The following is a 24,757-nucleotide window of genomic DNA, read 5'->3' on the forward strand; positions in this document are numbered from 1 at the left end:
GGTGTTGGGTTGACGGTTGGACTAGATGATCTTCGAGGTCTTTTCCAACCTGACCGATTCTATGATTCTGTCCCTCTGGAGAGCCTTCCTGCCCTCAAGCAGATCAACGCTCCCGCCCAACTTGGTGTCGGCTGCCACCCTTCAGAGGCTAAAGACGAAGCGGCCCCATAGCGAAAGACGAATTGGTCCCAGAGTCAGGGAACGCGACTTTTCCTACGAGGAGGTGTATGTGGCTGGGGCGTGCCGAGTCGTGCAGCCCCCCCGCCTCTGGCAGGCAGCCGCAGGACTGGAGCCGCCGCAGGTTTCCCGCTGCGCCCGCAGCCCTCCTTTGCCTTGCTGCTGCCTCGCTTTTCCAGGTCAGCCTTTCCTCTGGCTGGGGTGTGGGGTTGAGCGCGGGCAGCAGGCAGGCGCCCCTGCTGCCTGGGGCTCCCTGCCCTCTCCCGTGGGAGGGGAGGACAGAGCCAGAGGGCAAGAAGGATGCTGCGGGCTGCGGCTCGTGTCGGGTGAAGGAGGAAAGGCAAAGGTGCCCGTGCGGCGCTAGCCCAGGTGCGGCCGAGGCGATGGCGAGAGGCGGAGCAAGGTGCGCGGGGCCCCCGTGGCGGGCTGCCCGCGGGCAAAAGGTGGTGGTGGGGATCGAACTCGGTGCCCTGCGGACCAGCGTCCCGCGACCTGGCCGCTCGTCTAACGCCGATCCCCACCACCGGGGCGCGCACAGCGACCCCTACAGGCCTCACACCGCCCTGCGCCCCACCGCTCGCACCCGCGCCCTGCGCGCCCGCCCTGCGGACGCGCCGCCGCCCACGGCCGCGGGACCCGACACCGACCGCCTGACACCCCCTCTGCTCCTCCGCCACACGCACACCCGCCTGCCCCTCCCGCGCACACCCGCCTCTCGCCCCCCGCCTCCATTTCCCCGCTCTCCACAGGCCCCCAGGCCCCGCACCGACCCCACCTGCCCCCGCCTCCAGCTGCAGCCGGGCGGCACCGCCGCGGCCCCTCGCCTTCCTCCCCGCTTCCCTGCCCCTGCTTCCCCTCCGGCCAGCTTCTCCTCTGCTGCCAGAGCGGAAGGCCTCCTGCTGCTGCCGGGTGCCTGCTCGGGGCCTCCCGGTGTCACCAAACTTTCGCCAACCGGCCCGTGCCGGCCCACGAGAGAGGCGGCGACGCCAAGGACCGCGTGACAAGAGTCGTTCCGTCCTCATGGGCGTGAGGTGGCCCCTTCCCGTCGGGACACCCCGGCTGCGCTTTCACACTTGGTCCTTAGACCTCTGGAGCGCTCAGGTACAACGTGATTCGGCCCCTCGCTGCTCAGCCCGCACGCAGACGCGCACACACACGTCCTGCTGTTTTGCAGAGCACCTCGAGTCTACGGCGTCATCATCCGTCTGCTTCTCTCTTGATCGAAAGGTCCCTGGCGTCGCTCTCGCTACCGTCACTTCTCTGGCATGCCAGCTAACGGGAGGGTTTTGCAGCGGTGTGGCAGGGGCTGGGGTGCTGGCCTTCTCTCGATAGTCCAGGGGTGTCCTTTATTCCTCAGGGTGGGGGCTGTCCTTCTCCTCCTTGCAATCAGCTGGGCTCCTTCAGGCAGGCTTACCTGACCGTGACTACTACACAGGAGACAACGTCAACTCTCTATCTACCTACGCATCTTTATCTTAAGACAGTTCATCCGGGTTAGACTCGTAGGATCATAGAAGCCTTTGGGCTGGAAAAGACCCTTAAGGTCATCGCGTCCAGCCGTAAACCTGACGCTGCCCAGCATGTCCCGAAGCGCCACGTCTACAGGTCCTTTGACTACCTGCGGGGACGGTGGCTCCAGCACTTTCCTGGGCAGCCTCTTCCAGTGCTCGACAGTGCTTCTCCGGTGAAGAAATTTTTCCTAACGTGCCACGGAAACCTCCCCTGGCGCAACCTGAGGCCGTTTCCTCTCGTCCTGTCGCTTGTTACCTGGGAGAAGAGACCGAGCCCCTTCCTGGCTACAGCCTCCTTTCAGGTGGCTGTCGATCTGCCTGAGGGTAGGACGGCTCTGCAGAGGGGTCTGGGCAGGCTGGATCGATGGGCCCAGGCCAGCTGTATGAGGTTCAACAAGGCCAAGCGCCAGCTCCCGCCCTTGGGTCGCAACAACCCCATGCAACGCGACGGCCTTGGGGAAGAGTGGCTGGAAAGCTGCCCGGCGGAAAAGGCCCCGGGGTGCTGGCTGACAGCCGGCTGAACATGAGCCGGCGGTGTGCCCAGGTGGCCAAGAAAGCCAACAGCATCCTGGCTTGCATCAGGAATAGCGTGGCCAGCAGGAGTAGGGAAGCGATCGTGCCCCCTGCGCTCGGCACGGGTGAGGCCGCACCTCGACTGCTGTGTTTCCGTTTTGGGCCCCTCAGTACAAGAAGGACACTGAGGTGCGGGAGCGTGTCCAGAGAAGGGCAAGGAAGCTGGCGAAGGGTCTGGAGAACAAGTCTGATGAGGAGCGGCTGAGGGAACTGGGCTCGTTTAGCCTGGAGAAGCGGCGGCTGAGGGGAGACCTTCTCGCTCTCTCCAAGTACCTGTGAGGAGGTTGTAGCGAGGTGGGTGTCGGTCTCGTCTCCCAAGTAACTAGCGATAGGACGAGAGGAAATGGCCTCAAGTTGCCTCAGGAGAGGTTTAGATTGGATATTAGGAAAAATTTCTTGACTGAAAGGGTGGTCAAGCGCTGGAACAGGCTGCCCGGAGAGGTGGTGGAGTCACCATCCCTGGAGGCGTTCAAAAAACGTGTAGACGTGGCGGTTTGGGACGTGGTTTAGCAGGCATGGAGGTGTTGGGTTGACGGTTGGACTAGATGATCTTCGAGGTCTTTTCCAACCTGACCGATTCTATGATTCTGTCCCTCTGGAGAGCCTTCCTGCCCTCAAGCAGATCAACGCTCCCGCCCAACTTGGTGTCGGCTGCCACCCTTCAGAGGCTAAAGACGAAGCGGCCCCATAGCGAAAGACGAATTGGTCCCAGAGTCAGGGAACGCGACTTTTCCTACGAGGAGGTGTATGTGGCTGGGGCGTGCCGAGTCGTGCAGCCCCCCCGCCTCTGGCAGGCAGCCGCAGGACTGGAGCCGCCGCAGGTTTCGCGCTGCGCCCGCAGCCCTCCTTTGCCTTGCTGCTGCCTCGCTTTTCCAGGTCAGCCTTTCCTCTGGCTGGGGTGTGGGGTTGAGCGCGGGCAGCAGGCAGGCGCCCCTGCTGCCTGGGGCTCCCTGCCCTCTCCCGTGGGAGGGGGAGGACAGAGCCAGAGGGCAAGAAGGATGCTGCGGGCTGCGGCTCGTGTCGGGTGAAGGAGGAAAGGCAAAGGTGCCCGTGCGGCGCTAGCCCAGGTGCGGCCGAGGCGATGGCGAGAGGCGGAGCAAGGTGCGCGGGGCCCCCGTGGCGGGCTGCCCGCGGGCAAAAGGTGGTGGTGGGGATCGAACTCGGTGCCCTGCGGACCAGCGTCCCGCGACCTGGCCGCTCGTCTAACGCCGATCCCCACCACCGGGGCGCGCACAGCGACCCCTACAGGCCTCACACCGCCCTGCGCCCCACCGCTCGCACCCGCGCCCTGCGCGCCCGCCCTGCGGACGCGCCGCCGCCCACGGCCGCGGGACCCGACACCGACCGCCTGACACCCCCTCTGCTCCTCCGCCACACGCACACCCGCCTGCCCCTCCCGCGCACACCCGCCTCTCGCCCCCCGCCTCCATTTCCCCGCTCTCCACAGGCCCCCAGGCCCCGCACCGACCCCACCTGCCCCCGCCTCCAGCTGCAGCCGGGCGGCACCGCCGCGGCCCCTCGCCTTCCTCCCCGCTTCCCTGCCCCTGCTTCCCCTCCGGCCAGCTTCTCCTCTGCTGCCAGAGCGGAAGGCCTCCTGCTGCTGCCGGGTGCCTGCTCGGGGCCTCCCGGTGTCACCAAACTTTCGCCAACCGGCCCGTGCCGGCCCACGAGAGAGGCGGCGACGCCAAGGACCGCGTGACAAGAGTCGTTCCGTCCTCATGGGCGTGAGGTGGCCCCTTCCCGTCGGGACACCCCGGCTGCGCTTTCACACTTGGTCCTTAGACCTCTGGAGCGCTCAGGTACAACGTGATTCGGCCCCTCGCTGCTCAGCCCGCACGCAGACGCGCACACACACGTCCTGCTGTTTTGCAGAGCACCTCGAGTCTACGGCGTCATCATCCGTCTGCTTCTCTCTTGATCGAAAGGTCCCTGGCGTCGCTCTCGCTACCGTCACTTCTCTGGCATGCCAGCTAACGGGAGGGTTTTGCAGCGGTGTGGCAGGGGCTGGGGTGCTGGCCTTCTCTCGATAGTCCAGGGGTGTCCTTTATTCCTCAGGGTGGGGGCTGTCCTTCTCCTCCTTGCAATCAGCTGGGCTCCTTCAGGCAGGCTTACCTGACCGTGACTACTACACAGGAGACAACGTCAACTCTCTATCTACCTACGCATCTTTATCTTAAGACAGTTCATCCGGGTTAGACTCGTAGGATCATAGAAGCCTTTGGGCTGGAAAAGACCCTTAAGGTCATCGCGTCCAGCCGTAAACCTGACGCTGCCCAGCATGTCCCGAAGCGCCACGTCTACAGGTCCTTTGACTACCTGCGGGGACGGTGGCTCCAGCACTTTCCTGGGCAGCCTCTTCCAGTGCTCGACAGTGCTTCTCCGGTGAAGAAATTTTTCCTAACGTGCCACGGAAACCTCCCCTGGCGCAACCTGAGGCCGTTTCCTCTCGTCCTGTCGCTTGTTACCTGGGAGAAGAGACCGAGCCCCTCCTGGCTACAGCCTCCTTTCAGGTGGCTGTCGATCTGCCTGAGGGTAGGACGGCTCTGCAGAGGGGTCTGGGCAGGCTGGATCGATGGGCCCAGGCCAGCTGTATGAGGTTCAACAAGGCCAAGCGCCAGCTCCCGCCCTTGGGTCGCAACAACCCCATGCAACGCGACGGCCTTGGGGAAGAGTGGCTGGAAAGCTGCCCGGCGGAAAAGGCCCCGGGGGTGCTGGCTGACAGCCGGCTGAACATGAGCCGGCGGTGTGCCCAGGTGGCCAAGAAAGCCAACAGCATCCTGGCTTGCATCAGGAATAGCGTGGCCAGCAGGAGCAGGGAAGCGATCGTGCCCCCTGCGCTCGGCACGGGTGAGGCCGCACCTCGACTGCTGTGTTTCCGTTTTGGGCCCCTCAGTACAAGAAGGACACTGAGGTGCGGGAGCGTGTCCAGAGAAGGGCAAGGAAGCTGGCGAAGGGTCTGGAGAACAAGTCTGATGAGGAGCGGCTGAGGGAACTGGGCTCGTTTAGCCTGGAGAAGCGGCGGCTGAGGGGAGACCTTCTCGCTCTCTCCAAGTACCTGTGAGGAGGTTGTAGCGAGGTGGGTGTCGGTCTCGTCTCCCAAGTAACTAGCGATAGGACGAGAGGAAATGGCCTCAAGTTGCCTCAGGAGAGGTTTAGATTGGATATTAGGAAAAATTTCTTGACTGAAAGGGTGGTCAAGCGCTGGAACAGGCTGCCCGGAGAGGTGGTGGAGTCACCATCCCTGGAGGCGTTCAAAAAACGTGTAGACGTGGCGGTTTGGGACGTGGTTTAGCAGGCATGGAGGTGTTGGGTTGACGGTTGGACTAGATGATCTTCGAGGTCTTTTCCAACCTGACCGATTCTATGATTCTGTCCCTCTGGAGAGCCTTCCTGCCCTCAAGCAGATCAACGCTCCCGCCCAACTTGGTGTCGGCTGCCACCCTTCAGAGGCTAAAGACGAAGCGGCCCCATAGCGAAAGACGAATTGGTCCCAGAGTCAGGGAACGCGACTTTTCCTACGAGGAGGTGTATGTGGCTGGGGCGTGCCGAGTCGTGCAGCCCCCCCGCCTCTGGCAGGCAGCCGCAGGACTGGAGCCGCCGCAGGTTTCCCGCTGCGCCCGCAGCCCTCCTTTGCCTTGCTGCTGCCTCGCTTTTCCAGGTCAGCCTTTCCTCTGGCTGGGGTGTGGGGTTGAGCGCGGGCAGCAGGCAGGCGCCCCTGCTGCCTGGGGCTCCCTGCCCTCTCCCGTGGGAGGGGAGGACAGAGCCAGAGGGCAAGAAGGATGCTGCGGGCTGCGGCTCGTGTCGGGTGAAGGAGGAAAGGCAAAGGTGCCCGTGCGGCGCTAGCCCAGGTGCGGCCGAGGCGATGGCGAGAGGCGGAGCAAGGTGCGCGGGCCCCCGTGGCGGGCTGCCCGCGGGCAAAAGGTGGTGGTGGGGATCGAACTCGGTGCCCTGCGGACCAGCGTCCCGCGACCTGGCCGCTCGTCTAACGCCGATCCCCACCACCGGGGCGCGCACAGCGACCCCTACAGGCCTCACACCGCCCTGCGCCCCACCGCTCGCACCCGCGCCCCGCGCGCCCGCCCCGCGGACGCGCCGCCGCCCACGGCCGCGGGACCCGACACCGACCGCCTGACACCCCCCTCTGCTCCTCCGCCACACGCACACCCGCCTGCCCCTCCCGCGCACACCCGCCTCTCGCCCCCCGCCTCCATTTCCCCGCTCTCCACAGGCCCCCAGGCCCCGCACCGACCCCACCTGCCCCCGCCTCCAGCTGCAGCCGGGCGGCACCGCCGCGGCCCCTCGCCTTCCTCCCCGCTTCCCTGCCCCTGCTTCCCCTCCGGCCAGCTTCTCCTCTGCTGCCAGAGCGGAAGGCCTCCTGCTGCTGCCGGGTGCCTGCTCGGGGCCTCCCGGTGTCACCAAACTTTCGCCAACCGGCCCGTGCCGGCCCACGAGAGAGGCGGCGACGCCAAGGACCGCGTGACAAGAGTCGTTCCGTCCTCATGGGCGTGAGGTGGCCCCTTCCCGTCGGGACACCCCGGCTGCGCTTTCACACTTGGTCCTTAGACCTCTGGAGCGTTCAGGTACAACGTGATTCGGCCCCTCGCTGCTCAGCCCGCACGCAGATGCGCACACACACGTCCTGCTCTTTGGTGTTTTGGATATTTAGGTGCTTGTGTGAAGCTTGCAAACACTTTTTTGAAAGTTATGCACAGATTGTTTTCGAATCTATGTGGCCTGCAAAGAGTTGTGGTAATTAATATATTAACCTCATTTTCTTATACTATTAACTGAACACATATATCCCTGTAAAGCACAGATGAATATTGTAAATTAGTTTCTTTTCAGTCTGGTGCATGCTTCCTCCGTTAAATCCTTGATCCTTCTCCATGCTCTGTGTGTCAGGTGACCACCTCAGAAGTAATTCCTTAGAAGTCACGGGAGCGTGGGCTTGGCTGCACCTTCAGGTGTGGATGTAGCGTCTGGAGCTGCAGCCACTGGGGCATTGTAAATCGAAGTCCAAAACATGGCTGCCTGCAGTGCAGCACGTTAACCAGAGCAACTGCCGACTAAAAAGCACCGCAGCCCATCCTCTTCTCCTTTTTGGCTGTGAGTAATAGTCTGTTCAGGCATCAGGAATCACGCAGTCGGAGTCATGAGGCATGGCTCGCAATCCCTTGTCGCTCGGCCTTTTCCTAAGGTTGAACACCAGTGTGACTAGCTTAGCACGTGGGGGACTGCTGAGACTCTCATTTCAGAAAGCGTGTAGTATTCTGTACTGTTAAAGACCAGGCTGCTGGAGTTGGGATGTCTCAGCATAGCAGCTGCTCAGTCTGATACATGTGATAACCAACTGTCAGGCAGGCTGCTGAATTCTGCAATAAAGAGACACATCAGTGTATGTGCTTCTACAGAGCAAGAATTGCTTTTTTTTTCCTGTCCAATAGTACCATTTTCCATGGACAACTACTTTCTTTTCAATTTATGGTTTTTGGACACTTATGTTAGTATTTTTGGCAATGCCAGGGTTAATTAATATTCTTATTTATCTCCTTCATGCTACAAGTGCCCTTTGAGCCTGACACCAAAAACTGTTAGCACTGTTAAATTCATAATGATGTCCAAAGCGCTGAAAGATCTAAAAGTCCTTTAACAAATACTGGTGTGAAAGAAACACAATAAGAAAGAAATCTAACTAGTATTACTCATATAAATACATAAATAATGTGTGAAAGATCTTAAACGAGCACAGAACCAGTATAAATGTCTTCCTCAAGATCACAAACGGAGAGGGAGTTGGTACTAGCGACCGGGAGAATCAGGACATACGTTCCAATTCTGGCTTGGGCTGCGAGTTGCAGGCCACCTTCAGAACAAAAGTATGTATTAAATATTTAAAATGAGGGGTAAGATTAAAGAAAGTTACATTACAAACCAACAGAACCCATACACATTACAATACAGAGCTAATGGCAGTAGCAAATGAAATGTAGTAAGCATTCTCATTTGTACAGTATGTATTAAAAAAAAGAGATGAGTTCATACCAATACACATGTGGAACTTGCACTCCTCTTGTAATCTACCAGAACCATTCATTGATATTAAAAGCATTTCAAACCATTTTCATGTTGTTGATTAATTCTTTATAGCATGGATTTAACACAGCCTTTTTGTTTTAATTTAGATTATTCCAAAGTGCAGGATAATACTAGTATTCCGTGACATAGCTGAAATACTATCCACTTATCCAACAATGAGGTAACAACATGAATCGTGCACAAAGTAACAAAGTTTAGAGGTTTTTAAGCATCATATGATGCCAAGAGAATCTTTATCATGTATCATTTTTATCAACATATATAGTTCTGCCATAAACTACTGCTTTATGCACATTCATTTATTGTAATTATATTGCTGCTTTCTAACAGATTATTCATTTTATCAGTAGACACCTTGGACAGTTTGCTGACTAAAAAACCAAAATACACATACGTGCACACAGATACCCTTCCTGCTCCCATATATATGTGTATGTATGCATGTGTCTTGTAAAAATTAATTCTTTTATTGCTGAACAAAAATATACAGTAGCTTGTACTGGATCTACTGGGAGAATATACAGCTGCTCTGACAGTCTGCAAAAGGAGGAGACTAATTCCAGAGGTACAGATCCACAGCAGCGAATGCCCAGCTGGCAGCTCTCCCTAGCGGATGCGTTGCGCTGTGGCACAGCCTGAAACACCAGCTTCCCAAATCATCAGGTTGCAGATCACTCAGGGTAAGACATCGACATATTCGCTGTCATCAATTTCTGTAAAGAAATCAATAAAAAAAAAAAGATGTTGTCATTGCAAATGGCTGCTCTGAAAGCCCACGGTAAGCAGGATGGCCTGTGGCTGTGTTGCTGGGCAGGTATCAATAACTCAATTTGGTTTCTCAGTATTCTCTCTGCTATTGCAGGGCCAACGTTTAGGCCCTGTGTCCTATGGACTGAGTCCTCCAGGAGCCCATATGGGCGCAAAGCCTGCATTGTCTTTTCTGAGCCAGCAAGCTCTGTTATTAAACAGTTGTATCCACCTGAGACCCCTTCTTCCTGAGGAACAGTCAACTGTTGGAAATCATCCATACTTAGTAAATCAGATCAATCAGATCAATAGCTGAGATAGCTATGACTATAGCATAACACACCCTTTCTTCTCTAAATAAATACCCAACAGAAAAGCTCTCCTCCCAGCTAAGGGAGGAGAGCCTGAAAAAACCCTTTCTCTCTTAGGCCTCGTCAGATTTATTAAGTTTTTTGAGAAGATAGCAGAAAGGCAGAAATTGAATGCTTAGGACTCCATCTCCACTATGGAAACCTACTGTCTCCTCAAGCAGCCACCCCCAGACAAGCTGTTCCTGGGCTAGAAAACGATGTTCAAAACTGTCCAACAACCAGTATCATGACCCCAGTCCCATGAGTTGTTCCACTGGTTGCACTGGAGCACTCAGTCCTGCACGTCCTGCAAAGCCAGCTGCCGGTGCAACGCAAGGGACTGGGCTAGAAAAGTATGGTGCTTGCTTTAGAAAGCACCGTGGTGTCCTATGTGGTGCCTGCATTTCAGAGAGATAACCATCATGACATTAACCTAAACTGCGCCTGTGAGCACATAACAAAGCAGTCTGAAGGGCAAGTTTGGACTGCTGTATAAGTGAAATTTAAATTAAAATTGAACAGCAACAATTCCAAACTGATTTGATTTTCAAAAGCCTTCATTTTTATGACAATCACAAACATCTTGATAGTGAAATGAAAGGTTTTTTTTTCCTTCCTGTGAGTCCAGACCAAGACATTGTGCATCTTCTAGAAAAGTCCATGTTGCAGGACGAGACAATAAAATATGTATTACACCTGATTTTTCCATGCTACTGCAGTATTTTCCATCTCCCTGGAGCGGCAGTGACAAGATACCATACTGAAAGGGTTAAATCCCTGACTAAGACATAGACTTGCATTTTTTTAGTTTCACTCACATCCTTGTTCTCTTTTGTTCTCTTCCCCTGCAAAGATAGTTTTGGTTACCTGCTGAGCAGAGTTGATGGTGGGACATTTCCTGTGACTTCTTACCTGATAGGACTAAGCAGGCCTTGAGCAAGCTCGTTAGGCTTCCTAATTAAATCACTGATAACAGGAACTCAGGAGGATTGTGCCAAAGATAAGCACCAAAGAACTAGCTTAAGTCGACCCCCTTGTAACATTCCAAGGCCGAAGGACTGATGAGCTAACTCAATGACTATATGTGGACAAAGGAAGCCCAAAGTTCAACTAGTGGACAATGTGAGGAAGACTATGGAAGACCACCGGGAGGGTGAAAAGACCCTAACCCTAATTTTACTGCGCATGCTTGGACTATGTAAATGAATTCTGGGAACTCATCACCATAAAACTGCCCTTTTCAGGAAATCTGATGAATATGTATGATTTTTCTGTATATGAACTGATGTGTTGTGCTAACCTGGCGGAGCACTTGTGGCGGAGCGATCCCCAGTGCTGCCCAGCGCTGCAATAAAGAATACCTGCTTAATAGTCATCCCGACTATTGAGTCCTGATTTCGGCTTTTCACGGCAACAGTTCAAACCTTTTTTAGAGCAAATGTGACATATCTGCCTTAGTGATACAAGTGATAATGTAATGTTGGGGACACTGGAAATGTCTCTTTGCTACTGTTTCTCTCAGCAAGGTTGTTGCTGCACTGGCCCCTAAAAATGCAGCTTAGTGCATGAAGTGGTGGGGAGAGCTCACCCCTTCCTATCCTGTCTGCTTGACACAGGGAGCTGTTGCAAAAAACCAGCATCTGTCATACAGACAGGAAGTATGACTGCACCACACGGAGGCTGGCCCACACCCCTGCATTTTAGCTAGTGTTACTCATGAGATATAAATCACACAGAAGACTGGATACTGCAAGAATTTTTTCCTGTACGGTAACTGTACTTAATGAAAGGATTTCCCTTGCTCGTTACACTTAGTCTTCTCATCAGAGGACCTAGAAGAGTTTCAAGATTATTTTGCAGCCTGTGACCTGATGGATACTGCAGCTGAGCATCATACAACAGTAATATGAAAAGTGGCTTTCAAAAGTGTGTGAGGGATGCTGGCAAGTTACCGATAGTATCTCTATTCATCCTCCCCAAACCAAGGACATAAAGATGACATGGGACTATAAAACATGGTCTACCACTTTGTGAAAACCTCCATCTTTATTGTATCCATGTGCATAATATTTCTGTCAGGTAAAACATTTTACCCTTATCTTATAGCTGGGACTTGTGCGCAGAAGTTAGCAGAAGATCAACCAGAGACTGTGCTCTCTGGTTCCAAAGCTGTGATCCTGAGCACAAGGCTATATGCTTCTCATTTTCAACATACTAACTTAAAAAATTAGTCATGTTTTAATACAAATCACAACAAACCACAAGGTGGCTGGCTTTTTTTTCTTTTTTTCTTTTTTTCTCCTAGCATTTAAAAAATAACTGAGTTAGATTTGGTATAAAAATAGCTTTCAACCTGGACAATGAACGTAAAGGACAGCCTCAACTCCCAGTGAAGTGCAGGGGCCTGGCAGCTTGGCAGAAGCACATTGAGTAAAACTGGTCCTCAGCCTTCCCTAGCCTAGAAGCATCAACACCCATGAAGGAGTGAGCTGTGGGCAACATCATGCTTGGCCTTCTGTATCTCTTGCAATTTTAACTTGTTAATTTGTAGTGGATGAGGGTGTGTAACCTGTGAGCTGGGAGTAACCGTTTTCCAGGGAACATAAGAGAGAAGGAAGGATGTTGAACTTCTGTCCATGCAAGCTGGTCTCAGAGGACACAGCAGCTATTCACCACAGACCTGTCAATGCAGTTGTCTTAAAAAAAACCCCACAAAGGCAGAGCTAAATTTCTCACCATTGTAAATGTCGTCCTTTCCTGACTTGAACCTCTGGCTTCTTTGCGAGGCCTTTGGTTTCTTTACTGGGTAGCGGAGGTTTGTTATTAGTCCCTGATTTGGCTTTTCATAAGTGTATATTAGGTCCTTTAATGTTCTGAAGATCCTCTCTGGAACACCTTCAGAAGTCTGCAAGGAAAGGAAAATAAAGTTTGTTTGCAATTGCCCTTCACATAAAGTCCCCTAAATGAAAGGAATTATGGGTTGTTTCTTGTTTACCAAGGAGCAGTTTTGTAAACAGATTTGGTGACAGAATGTTGTACTATCCTTAAAACACTAGGGACAGCTGTTTGGTGGCGTGGTTACGGCACTAAGCGTAACCTCCCTCACCACCTTTTTTTTGAAAAAAGAACATCAGTTTAAAATACTGGCTCAGATGTGCATTGCAGCAATCCACTACCGCAGGGTGTTGAAGAGTGACAGCATTACAGACTTCCCTCTGGTGTTAGAGCACAAGTTTAGGGGCAACATATTTAGTTCTCACTTAAAATGTTGGATTTAAACAACTATGTGACAAGCAGAAGCCAAACATTTTTCAAAATACCAGCATTGTCAAGCAAAGGTCATCTGCAGAGGCAGCGGACGTGTCTGAGGATCCGTATGAAAGTCCCCGGCACCAGCTTTCACTTTTAGGCAGGAGTTTATTATTTGTCTCAGATTTGTGACTTGCGTTGGAGACTCCTGAGCCCAAGCACGGAGGATGGCACTCCTAAGCAGGGGAACAGCGTTCTCACAAACTGCTTTTTAACGTGCAGGTTCATACAGCTGGACTGAACTGCTTCCACGGCACAGCCCCCAGTGATCTGTACAGAGACTTTGCAACGCTGGTGACTTCAGGACGGTGACAGACAGTAAGGACATTAATCAGCTCGAATCACAGTGAGGGTTCTACTACTAGTCATTAAAAGTGAATAGGGCTTTGGTTTTGCTTCATTTGCTATCTAACAAAGAAATGTGTCTTTAGTTTCTTTGTTTTTCTTCATCCTTTATCTTCCCTCTAGCCCTGTATGGACTGGGTGCCACTGCCTTTGCGTACTGGTCTGGCTGGGATGGAGTTAACTTTCTTCATAGCAGCCAGTGGAGTGCTGTATTTTGAATTTGTGACTCAAACAGTGTTGATAACACACCTGTGTTTTGGCTGTGGCTGAACAGTGCTCTCACAGCCTTGAGGTTGTCTCTTTTTCCTGCTCTGCTCCCCCAGTAAGTAGGCTGGGGGTGCAGAAGATGCTGGGAGGGGACATGGCCAGGACAGCGGACCTGAGTTGACCAAAGGGATATCCCCTCCCTTATGTCGTTGTGCTCAGCAATAAAAGCTGAGGAAAGTGGGGGCATTCGTGGTTATGGCATTTGTCTTCCCAAGTAGCTGTTACGCATGCCGAGGCCCTGCTTTCAGGACGTGGCTAAACATCTGCCTCCCGATGGAAAATAGTGACTAAACTCCTTCTTTGCTTTGCTTGCATGCACAACTTTGCTTCACCTATTAAACTGACTTTTATCTTGATCCAGGAGTTTCCTCATTTTTGCTCTTCATGTTCTCTTCCCCCCACCCTGTTCCCCTAAGGGAGGGAAGGGAGCGAGGAGCCATGTGGGTGCTTAGCTGCTGGCCGGGGTCAACCTAGAAAGTTCATGGATGAATCTGTCCCTTAAAAAAACCCAAACAATCTCCCCTCCACCATCAATATATTATTTCAGTATATTATTTTAGTAAGCAAAAACAATCTGACTTAAAAATTTGAAGAACAGAACTCTTCTTTCATATTCTTGGCAAAACCTTGTAAAGAAAATTGGGTTTGAAGAAACTAAAAGTGTTGAGTTATTATCTGCTGATAGGCATGACAGCAAAACCCAGAAGAGTGGCTATAGTCCAAAATAGATTATTTTTTGTCAACAAACCGTTCAGTTCTTAATGGGAAATTGTGTCCTTTGTGCTCAGTCCAAACCACTAATAAGCAAGAAATTACCAGCGTATGAGAACTTGGTATGTCCTTTATGGAGTGAGTTCCTCATTCCACTTAAATGCTACTTAATTGTTGGCAGTCCTGCTGGCTGTCCTACTAGAAGAGGACTGAGCCAGCTTTTTAAGTGTCCTCTCACCTTGCCTAGGGATTTTATTGATGCAGTCTGCTTTTATGCTTATTCAAGCAATGAGCAGCATTATCTGGGGTCATCAGTTCAGGTGCCCCAGAATCACACAGAATTATAGATAGGTCTTGTTGTGGTTTAACCCCAGCTGGCAACTAAGCACCACACAGCCGCTCGCTCACTCCCTGCCCCGGTGGGATGGGGAGAGAATCAGAAGGGTAAAAGTGAGAAAACTCGTGGGTTGAGATCAAGACAGTTTAATAGGGAAAGCAAAAGCCACGCATGCAAGCAAAGCAAAACAAGGAATTCATTCACTACTTCCCATGGGCAGGCAGGTGTTCAGCCATCTCCAGGAAAGCAGGGCTCCATCACGTGTAACGGTGGCTTGGGAAGACAAACACCATCACTCCAAATGTCCCCCCCTTCCTTTTCTTCCCCAGCTTTATATGTTGAGCATGACGTCATATGGTATGGAATAGCCCTTTGCCAGTTGGGGTCAGCTGTCCCAGCTGTGTCCCCTCCCAGCTTCCTGTGTGCCTGGCAGAGCATGGGAAGCTGAAAAAAGTCCTTGACTAGTATAAACATTACTTAGCAACAACTAAAACATCAGTGTGTTATCGACATTATTCTCATACTAAATTCAAAACTGTATTAGCTACTAGGAAGAAAATTAACTCTATCCCAGCCGCAACCAGGACAGGTGTCTTTAAATCAAAAAGATCATTTAAATATTCAAAACCCCTACAAGATGCTGGGTGCAATGGCAGAGCTTTCAAATAAAAAAAGGCTAATTAGCAACAGGAGCAAGTAATGAAAGTGATAGATTTTTCTTCAATGCTATGAAAAAGAAATGTCCAAAACAGAAAGCAGCTGGTCAACAAACAACAGATCCACTTAGGTTATAAGGGATTTCTACAAAGATAATAGCTACTTCTGAGCTCATACGTAATAATAAGTATAACATTAAAAACTCAAGAATTGAGTAGAGAAGAAAGCAAACTTGGAAATATTTTCTAAGGTAATGTGTTAATGTATATTAATTTTTTTAATCAGGACAGTGGTCTTCAGTGCAATCTTTACAGATGAAATTAGGGTTACTCACCTGTATTCTAAAATATCCTTGGTGTTCCCTGAAGATACGGTAAGTATAGATGAGTTGTTCAAAGCTGTGAAAAACATTGTTGTACACATTATGCTTTTTATCAACTGTCAGACCACTGCAACTTGCTTAGACTGCTACAGCTGATCTTGACAGCCAGGTTTTGGTTTTGTTTCTTTGCTTGTATCTTAAAGTAAACTGCAATACAATGGAACACTAAAAACAAAGAAACAAATCTAAAGGAATGCCTGATGCTAAATAACATAAATTTTATATATATATGCATTCACTTTTCCATTGGATTCTTATATTTGAGCCTTCAAAATACTTGAGATTCTCTAAGTCATATGTTTAATCTTCTGTTAGCCAAAATTAGTCATACATGTTGTTTCCTTAAGCCTCAAAAACCCAAATATTACTTTATCATACCTTGCTAATTCAGATCTAAACCCCTATGCATTGCTATGCAGATCTGTTTGATTTTGGACCAAATTTATGGTGCTCTTTTTTTGTCCTGCAGAGTTAGCCAGGTACGGTAAATATAGCTAAGAGTGCTCTGTTCAGTCTGCAGTCACTGCACTTTGCTTAGCATAGATGTCGATAGACCATGTCCAGCTAGCTCACCTCTACATCAACTAACTGCCTGAGCTTTCCTCCAGCTTCTTAGGTGCATTTCCTATGCTGAGTTTTCTACTACTACAGCTCCAATAAAATAGATCTGCTAAGTCAAAGCAATGAAAATGCTTCAAGTTTATACATCCAGAAAGGGCTGGATGTCACTGAGAATTTGCATTACTTGTTCTGAGGCAGTAAAACACAAAACAGAGCCTGGAACTCCACTGCAGGTGCCATGTAAGAGAAGAGTTCTTGCTTCCATAGGATGCCTAAGTCCTTGCTCCCCACCAGCAGAATTGCTTCACAGCACTAGAAACCAGTTTGTGCAAATGTCAACATGGGAATAAACTGCAGGCGAACGGCTGGCACATGTGTCGTTGAGAGCTGCAGTACCTCCATCAGCAGTGAGCACAAGGGGAGCCGGGGCCCAGTCGACTCTCAGACTTTACATACGTTGGACTAATCATCAGACAATCTTTTCACAATGGAAAGACAGTGCTAACATGTACCCCTCCTTCAAAAATGGAGCTATAAGGAAGACCTAGATAACTACAAAGACAAAAAGGAGGTGCCCATCTTTCCCTGAAGTCATACTCTAGGGGGAAATGGGCTGGCTTCCAACTGACTACCACACCATAAGAGAAGTAGTCACCTTTCAAAAGACTGATCTACAGCTGAGAACAAGGATGAGAGATTCAGCTGGGATATGACACAAGACCACAATGCTGTATGGAAAGAGGCACATTGGCATGGAGCGATGCTCTGAAAGATTGTCTTTGCCAATGTCTTCTATCATATTGGCAGAAGTTGGGAAGGATGTGAGGGGAGAGAGAGAGAAGGAAAACCATATTAATCTAAGTAGTGGTAAAGAATGATTCTGTAGAAAACTTGCAGTTCACCTTTCACATGAGATCTACTGGCATTCCTCTGAAGAAGAGAACAGGTGAGGAGGTTGCCACGGCATACGCAGGAGTGTGAAGTTGCAGAATATTTTTCATGTAATCTGCTTTCCTTGTGGGAGCCCTCAGGTAATTGTGGCACCACAAATTCATACTCTTATTTCCCCCACGCTGCCCCACACAGTGACCCCTTGAGCTGTCTGTACCTTCATGTATTCCAGATGTGATCATGTAGCAGGCTACTTCAACCTAGAATATGTTTGATTCGACCAGAGTATAGCTAGAGATGTATATGATAGTGGACATACATATACCCAAGAGCATGTATGATATTAGGGACTTAACAGTGGGCTAAGTCTCTGACCCCTGCTGCTGAAAGCAGACACTGTGGTGGAAGGAAGAGACACCACATTTTTAACAAAGCACAAGCCTGGAAATGTCTGCAAAGAGCAGGTAGTATTAAAGACATGAGAGGTTGTGCAGTAAAATTGAATGAGACAGAGATAGAAAAGCAAAACAGAAGGGAGCCTAGAGTTTGCAAAATGAGAGAACGTTTCATGTCTTGAAATATAAGATTACTCTAACGAAGGGTTTCAAAGAACTCATGAACTAAACCTAACACAGGCCTTTATATAAAAGTAATTTGGTTCCACAGACATCCCATCCTTTCATCTATCTTCTTATGCTCCTCATGTGTGACACCTCCCTAAACTTCATTTTGCAGTTGTATTACAAGAAGGCTATTGAATTCTTGGAGAGATGTTAGCAGAAAATGGCCTCCAGTCACCAGCACCCAGAAAATGACTGCACAGGTCCTACTTCTAAGAAAAGTATTCTTCCTTTGCATTTCCCAGGGTTTTAATTATTATTATTATTAATAATAATATGCAGGCATTTGAACACTCAGGCTACTGATGGCTTTGGCTATATTTTTTCAACAGAAATAAAAGCTTTATCAAATACCTGTGAGGGACTGAAAGAGTTAATGTCTCAAACATTGTGGGGAGATTTGCATGGTGACGGCAAGTCGGCTAGCTTAGGATGGGGAGAGCTCATCGGAGGAGAGACTAAAAGAGGTATTGTCTTGTGAGACACCAAAAGAGGTACAGTCTCAAACATTGCAGCGAGATCAGGTGCAGTAAGTCGGCTAGCACTGGACAAGAAGAGCGCGTCGGAGGATGCGCAGTTACCATGTATGGCCAGAGGTCACACAGACTTTAAGGAATGGGCCTGTGACCACCTGAAACTTGGAATGAAACTCCTCGCGACCACCCCTCTCTCCCAGCGCCTGTGAACTTTCGAGGACCAGAACAACATAAATCCTCATGGGGCATGACCTGAGGCAGGGACTAGAGTACAAAAAGGCCCCCCCCCCAGGGAATGGTGCATGCCCACCACCGGAGCATTGCCACGTCTGTCATCGTCATCGCGGGATCCAAGCGTGGCGATACCTTTCCTTTTCTCTATCTCTTCTCTTTTCCTTTTCTTACTTCTCTCTTCCTCTACTCTTCCACTATATCTATATCCGGGTATATGTGTTTTGGATGAATTGTGACGGGTTGCCCAGAAAATAGGTCCATTGCCAAATCACCTCTGTTCGTTCGTTGAGCTTGCCAGTTTGTTAAGTTTGTCTGTTTGTCGAATTCGCCAGTTAATAAAGTTGCTGGTCAGACTGTTCCTCTGAGTCATTGTTGTGACTCTACCGGCCACGCGGCTCTGCCGAGCAGAGGTCGGCCTTCGTCGGTACACAAATCCCTGGCGAATCAAAAGATTCACCCATCTCGCAACCCACCCAGTGGGACGAGACAATACCGCAATGGCAGCTATTCAGAAGATGAACTGAAGATCATGACCATGACCAAAAAAGGCAGTAAAGTTGCAAAGATATGTAAACCACAAATAACGGGGAGTGGGGGAAGCAGTATTTGAAAACAAAGTCTTTTAACTGGTATGCATGTTCATCAGAAGGATTTCAGCTGTAGCTACATGACTGGAGCTGTCATGAGAGGGAGAAACTTAGGGTGAAAACCTAAGTTGCGCATAAATGACTAGTTAGTCTGGAAGTAAACTACATTGTTCTGCAAAAAAAGTTACTATGGACTGCAATCAGGATATGACTTCCAGTTAGAATCAATTTGCTTTGATTCAAAGAGTTGCATCACAGGGATGCATCTTCTGTTTTTTTCCTCCTTGAGTTACCTGTGGAAATTCACATGTTCCTGGCTTAAGAGTATTTTATAAATGTGACTGTTCATTCTTTAAATGTTTAAATGGCATAGAATCTTCTTTAAATGGCATAGAAGTGAGAAAAAAACCTACCAGAAACTGATTATTTTTGAAACTTGTTTTTCACCTATCATCCAAATTTTGAAAGGTTACTGCCTGGATATTATTTGGCTCCTGTAATTTTTACTGAATAAACATGAAACTACCATTAAAATGGAAGCTTCTATTTCCACATTAACTACTAAATGCTTACCAACAGCTGCATATGGTACAAATTAATAAAGTGCCTGGTCTGGGCACAGGGGAGATCCAGTGGCAGAAAAGCCGGGTGAGAGGAGCTTGTTTTGGTAGAATGACATGTTGAGCCATAAGGAGAACAGTAGCAAGAGCAGTAGCTCTGGACTGAGGCACTGTCAGAGACCTGGGACAGCTTTGGATGAAAGTGGCAGTGTGCTGTGGAGGAAGACATATCAGCAGAGCTGTGCACCATGCCCAATTAGAGAAGAGATGCTTTTGAACGGGTCCCATCATTCTGACTCCCAGATCCTCCAAGGGAGTGCCCTCCCCCCACACCCCAATCAGTAGAGGACAAAAAAAAGTTGTTTTCTGTAGCAAGTGGATCGGTATCTCCGCCCATGGATCCGCTAATTTGAGAGGTGTGCATCAGTTTGTGCATCAACCATGTTAGGTGCTAAGCAATGCTTTAAGATGCAATTCTAATCCAAAAGTTGTCTTGAAACAGCACTGAGAGTTTCTGTGCTGATTGCCTCCAGTTTTAGGACAGCTTTCCTCTGCGTAGTCAACCACTGACAGACAGTCCAGTCTCTGAGGCAATTCTGAGCCAATACATTATTACCATTCATCCCATTTGCTGTCTGAAGACAAGCCGTGCTTTCACCTCTGCAGGCCAGTATCCGTCATACCGTTGCCGCCACCCCTGCAGTTTAACTATTACATTTGTTAACGCATGAGTTAAAGTCAAATACACTAAACACTAAAGTTTTTAACAGTTTTTCACACTAAAACCCCACAGAGGCTAGCTGGAAGTCATATGCTTTTTCATATGCCTGCCCAGAACACTGTCAATAGACAAAAGCATGTCTGCAAGCTATGACAAGGTAGATCTGCTTTGCCCTTAAAAAAAAAAAAAAAAAAAAAAAGAAAGCAACTGTGTTAGTGTGGCACCAAGCTTAAAATTTGCATCAGCTTGCATCTGCCCCCAATGTACTCTGTAGACGTGCCCTCTGTTACATCAGTAGTTCAAACTCGTTGCACACACCTAAGCAGCCCTTCACTTTCTCATCTCTCTCTACTGCATGAGATCTCAACAGCCATCTTCCCATGTCAGGGACTAATATTGTCATTCTTTCTCCGTGCCAAGATCCCCATTTGTCCCTTCTGGCAGGGTATGCATGCCCTCTCACTCCCAGGCTCCCTGCCCTCCCTGCACCCACTACGCTGTCTCCTTCCACACCATACTGAAGGCAGATTCCCGTGGCTCCCTCCCTGAGGGCTCTGTTTGTTCCCCGCTTGCCATTTCTGTTCTCCTTACTCTGTCATTTCACGGACCTCCTTTCTTCTACCCACCAACCCCATAGTACTCCATTTCCCTCTCCCTTTTTCTCTTTCTCCTTTGATTTGTTTCAAAAGAAATGCATTTTTCATTATTGATAAAATAATTTTCTGATATTTTTGAATTAATTAGATGTAATGTTAAAAATTTTTCATGTCACACTCAAACACATCCTCAAAGAGAGCGTAAAACCTCATAGGGTCAAACAAAGAAAGACTCAGAGTTACTAATTTATAAACTTTGAACGCATTAGGAAAAGATCAATTATATATGAAAAGTGTAAAACAAGCTTCTTGAAAGGGAAATAAAAATGTTATTCCCTATAGGAAAATAAAATAATAAAATTGTAATTGTAGTAATTAAAGTTAAGGACTAGAAGTAGCAATTTTCTATGCCCATTTTGTTCATGGACCTGTCATGTGAATATGAATAGGACATTATAGCTTTCTGTCTCAGCTTATGTTCTTAAATAAGATAAAATCCCTTTGAAGAACAAGGCTAAGCTTTCATCAGATAGAAAGCCTACATAGAAGGAACTATTTTGTAACCTACCATGAGACTTTTCAGTGCTGAAATGCTATTTACTCATCATTAGAGAGGCAGCAACTTTGAGGAAGGTTTTTACCATGTTTTGGCAGGCTAAACTATTTTCTCTGAGCTCCCCTTATTGTCTGCAGACAGAGACCAGCATCAGCAGATTACAGTTCATCTATCCTCTCTTGTATAAAATGTCTTCTGCAAATGCCACCCTCTCACCATTTACTATAAAGGTAGTCTAAGGCAACCAGTATTACTTGAATACATATGCACACCCCCTTGGAGTCTGTTAATATTAAGGAAGAACTATTAATGTTAGAGAAGATGAACACTGGATCTGTTTGAAAACTCATAAAAAGTTTAGTATTAGAGTACTTACAAAATACAGAGACACAAGGCTCCTTCCACACTTTCACTGTCTCGTATTAAATAGCTACCATTCTTTCCGTTCTTGCTCAGCAGTTCTTCACAGGTTCTTCTTGTTATCTTTCCATGAAAAAATGGGAACTCCATGGGCAAAAGAAACAAGGTCTCTCACCTTTCAAACCAATTCCAGAGAAAGTCAGAAGCCTGGCATTAAAAGAAGACTTATTCCAAATGCAGCTGTCCGCAGACAGCTGAAATTGGAGATGCTAAGTACATACACGAGTTCATCTGTGTTGTTATCACTGACCTGTCTGTAGTGAAGTCGGCTGCCAGCCTGTGGTAACAGCTCATGAATGCAGTGAAGGCAGGAAATGGGAAATAGTTTGTCTACGCTGGTCACAGTCTACATCAGAAAGGAAGAGTCTTTTGTCACATTCTATCAGCAGACACTTGAGTTGTGTATCACACTTCAAAGCTATGCAATAGCTAAGTTGACATCTAAGTATAGTTACATTTTTAAGTTAACTTTTATGTTTAAAATTGCTCAAAGCCCTGCAAATAGGGTTCTTGCTCATAGTTTTGAAAAATCCTGCTTGGTTTGAATCCTGCCTTCTAACACAGTTGTTTGTTTTTTGTTGTGGTTTTTTTTTTCCTTTTTCTTTTGGGTTTACTTGATCAAGTTCCGGTGAAAGTTGGTCAGCAATATTTGAGAGTGAGATTTTTCAAAACACAGCATTCTCTCCCCTGCCCCCTTCTTGTTTTTAAAGTATAGCTATTTTATCAAGAAGTTTTGCTGTCTCTGTGCCATGATTTAGGAAACATGGCAGGAAGGAGAAGGGAGTCAGACAGTGCCTTTTGCCACCCCTGGGAAGCTTCTGTCAATTCAACAAGGACAGGATATAGCCACGTGTAGAACTGCTGCTCCCTGAGGGAGGAAATTCCATGGGAGATGCTCTCCCAGGCATTTTGTACTTTTCCTTCTTGGAAGCCAAGGACCAGGAGACGAGCACAGAGACCTGGAGAAGCAAACCAGGCTGGGCAGTGTTTGTGAGGGAGAGCAAACTGAGGGAGGACCTAAAGATGTGGGGGAAGCAGTGATTCAGATGGTGAGAATGGCAGGAGAGACAGTCCTCAAAGGTGGGGAGAAGGATCTGTGAGTCCTGCAATACAGCCCGCTCTTGAGGTCAAAATGGAGTCCAGATACACGAGTGCTGGCACTGGCAAGGGTCTTCCTGATTTCAAAACGTGCTGTTTGCACGTTCACCTCCCAGCTCTGACATGTAGGGCCAAGTCTTTCTGAACTATGAAGTCCTCAAGTTGTGTCACAATTTCCCAGTTGCCAAGCCATGCTGGTGACCCCGTTGCCCCGAGGCAATGACCCCCTGCAATTTCAGTTCAAGATGGTAACATCCAGCCCCACTACTGCCACTTAGCTCGTTAGTACCGGTCACACTGGACCTGTGTGGTGCAATTCCAGGATCCACCTTGCTGATGATCTACACAGAAGACAAGGGAATGCCAAAAGATGACATTTGGATATTTCCCCCTTCTTTTTCACAAATCCTCCCCCATTTCACAAAACTCCAAGAAACTTGTGATGGTGAGTACTCCACACTTAGGATATGCCAGAGTTACAGCATGGTGCTGGCAAAACCTCAGTTCTCCTCCCTTTGTGCAAATGAAGTATGATAAAGGAACAGGTATGATAGTGGGGGTGGTAAATAATATGACTTTATTATTTTTCTGTGTGTCATCTACCTCACTAAAGCCATAGATTGGGCTATATTACAGGAATAAGTCAGGACTGTATAGGGGAGGCAGAAATTATCTATAGGAACTCTTGTCTTTTTTGTTCAAAATTAATAGCTGAATTTGAGGAAAGAAGATGAGTGTTTGTGATGTCCTGATCAGCCTCAATCATGAAGTAATGGAAAGCTCTAGAAAAGACTTGACAATTCTCTGCTCATGCAGAGTTTTAAACAGAATTCATCAAAATAAGCTGTAGAACTACACAAGGATTTTAACAGAGAAACACAGCATGAGATACAGTGACCACTGGCATCTTGGCCACAGAGTGGGAAAATCATCCTGTGGAAAAAACAAGGTAAATACTGACTGAACACTAGTAAGCAAGGACAGCTATGTTGCACATGCAGCTGTTACTTTCATGTTTCTTACTCTGACAACTTCATACACACAAAAATCTTATATTAACTTTAGTGTGTTTAACTGCAAGTTAATCATGCATGACACTAAGAGCATTTCCAGGTAGCATCTTAGTTAGTCCAGGAATAAACCAAAAAGGTACAGCTTTGTGCCAAAGAAATTAAGGCACTTAGAAAAAAAAGATTCCCCTAAGAGAGAAACCTAGAAATGGCAAGTCCAAGGTGAAGCTGAAGCTGAGGTCTGTACTGCAGTGACCACCAATTACCAATAAAACAAGTCCCCATCCCCAAGGGGATAACGAGAGTGGGGAGGAAATACCTCCCCTCACCTTGCAAGTGTCCTCAGGAGCATGTTGCAAAGGTCCTTCTTGCTATCAAATACACCTGTATATTCCTACGGATTAAACTGTTTGTGACTTTTGTCTACACATGTTATAAATAAAATATTTCCATAAAGTATTGTGAGGTGAATGGCTCTTCCAGAAGCCCAGCTCTGAAAAGGGAGAGCAGCAGCTGTTCAGCGCTGCCCTGCTTCAGGCAGGTTCTCTCTCCTCTGCATTGAAAGCAAAGCAGATAGGAAACAACTGCAAATTTATCTTTCACGAAGGTCACAACTACATGTTCTTCATGATATTCCCTAAAGACCTTATTAGCTAGGTGCAGAAACAGGAGACAGTCATTTCAGTAGATTTTGCAGATCTGAATCTAGAAGTTACTTTAACAGAAATGGCAACCACACGTTACCCACTGACCGCTTAGTAGAGCGCTTCTCTGACGACAAAAAAAAAAACCATGAGAAAGAGAAAGTACTTTAGGAGAAATGGGGGCTGCAGGCTCCTTTCAGCAGCAGTCACCATCCACCCTGGCCCACCTTCCTCCTCAGGCAACACCAGGAGCAGCAAGTTCATTCTTGCCCAGCCTTTTCCTTTTCCTGCCAATGGCAGATGCAGTGTTGGCACCGGTCC

The 24,757-nt window shown here is 48.6% G+C and overlaps 1 protein-coding gene across 1 annotated transcript; it reads right to left on the reverse strand.

Annotated features, from left to right (window-relative positions):
- Positions 1–9,032: 9,032 nt before the first annotated feature.
- SH2D1B (SH2 domain containing 1B) lies at positions 9,033–24,757 on the reverse strand. Its single transcript, XM_072851428.1, has 6 exons — positions 24,664–24,757; positions 21,935–22,030; positions 21,641–21,799; positions 15,415–15,478; positions 12,191–12,359; positions 9,033–9,070 (listed from the first exon to the last, which is right to left on the reverse strand). Exons 3-6 carry the CDS (start codon positions 21,772–21,774, stop codon positions 9,033–9,035), a joined length of 405 nt encoding a protein of 134 aa, XP_072707529.1. The 5' UTR covers positions 21,775–21,799; positions 21,935–22,030; positions 24,664–24,757.

This window comes from Ciconia boyciana, chromosome 1 (genome assembly GCF_034638445.1).
Source record: "Ciconia boyciana chromosome 1, ASM3463844v1, whole genome shotgun sequence".
NCBI classification, from domain to species: Eukaryota; Metazoa; Chordata; class Aves; order Ciconiiformes; family Ciconiidae; genus Ciconia; species Ciconia boyciana.

Coding starts and splice junctions, on each gene's coding strand:
- SH2D1B (XM_072851428.1), bottom strand. CDS start 21,774: ATGGAGTTCCCATTTTTTCATGGAAAGATAACAAGAAGAACCTGTGAA. Junction 15,479..21,640: donor GCCTTGTGTCTCTGTATTTT/GTAAGTACTCTA, acceptor TGTTTTTCACAG/CTTTGAACAACTCATCTATA. Junction 12,360..15,414: donor AAGGATATTTTAGAATACAG/GTGAGTAACCCT, acceptor CTTTCCTTGCAG/ACTTCTGAAGGTGTTCCAGA.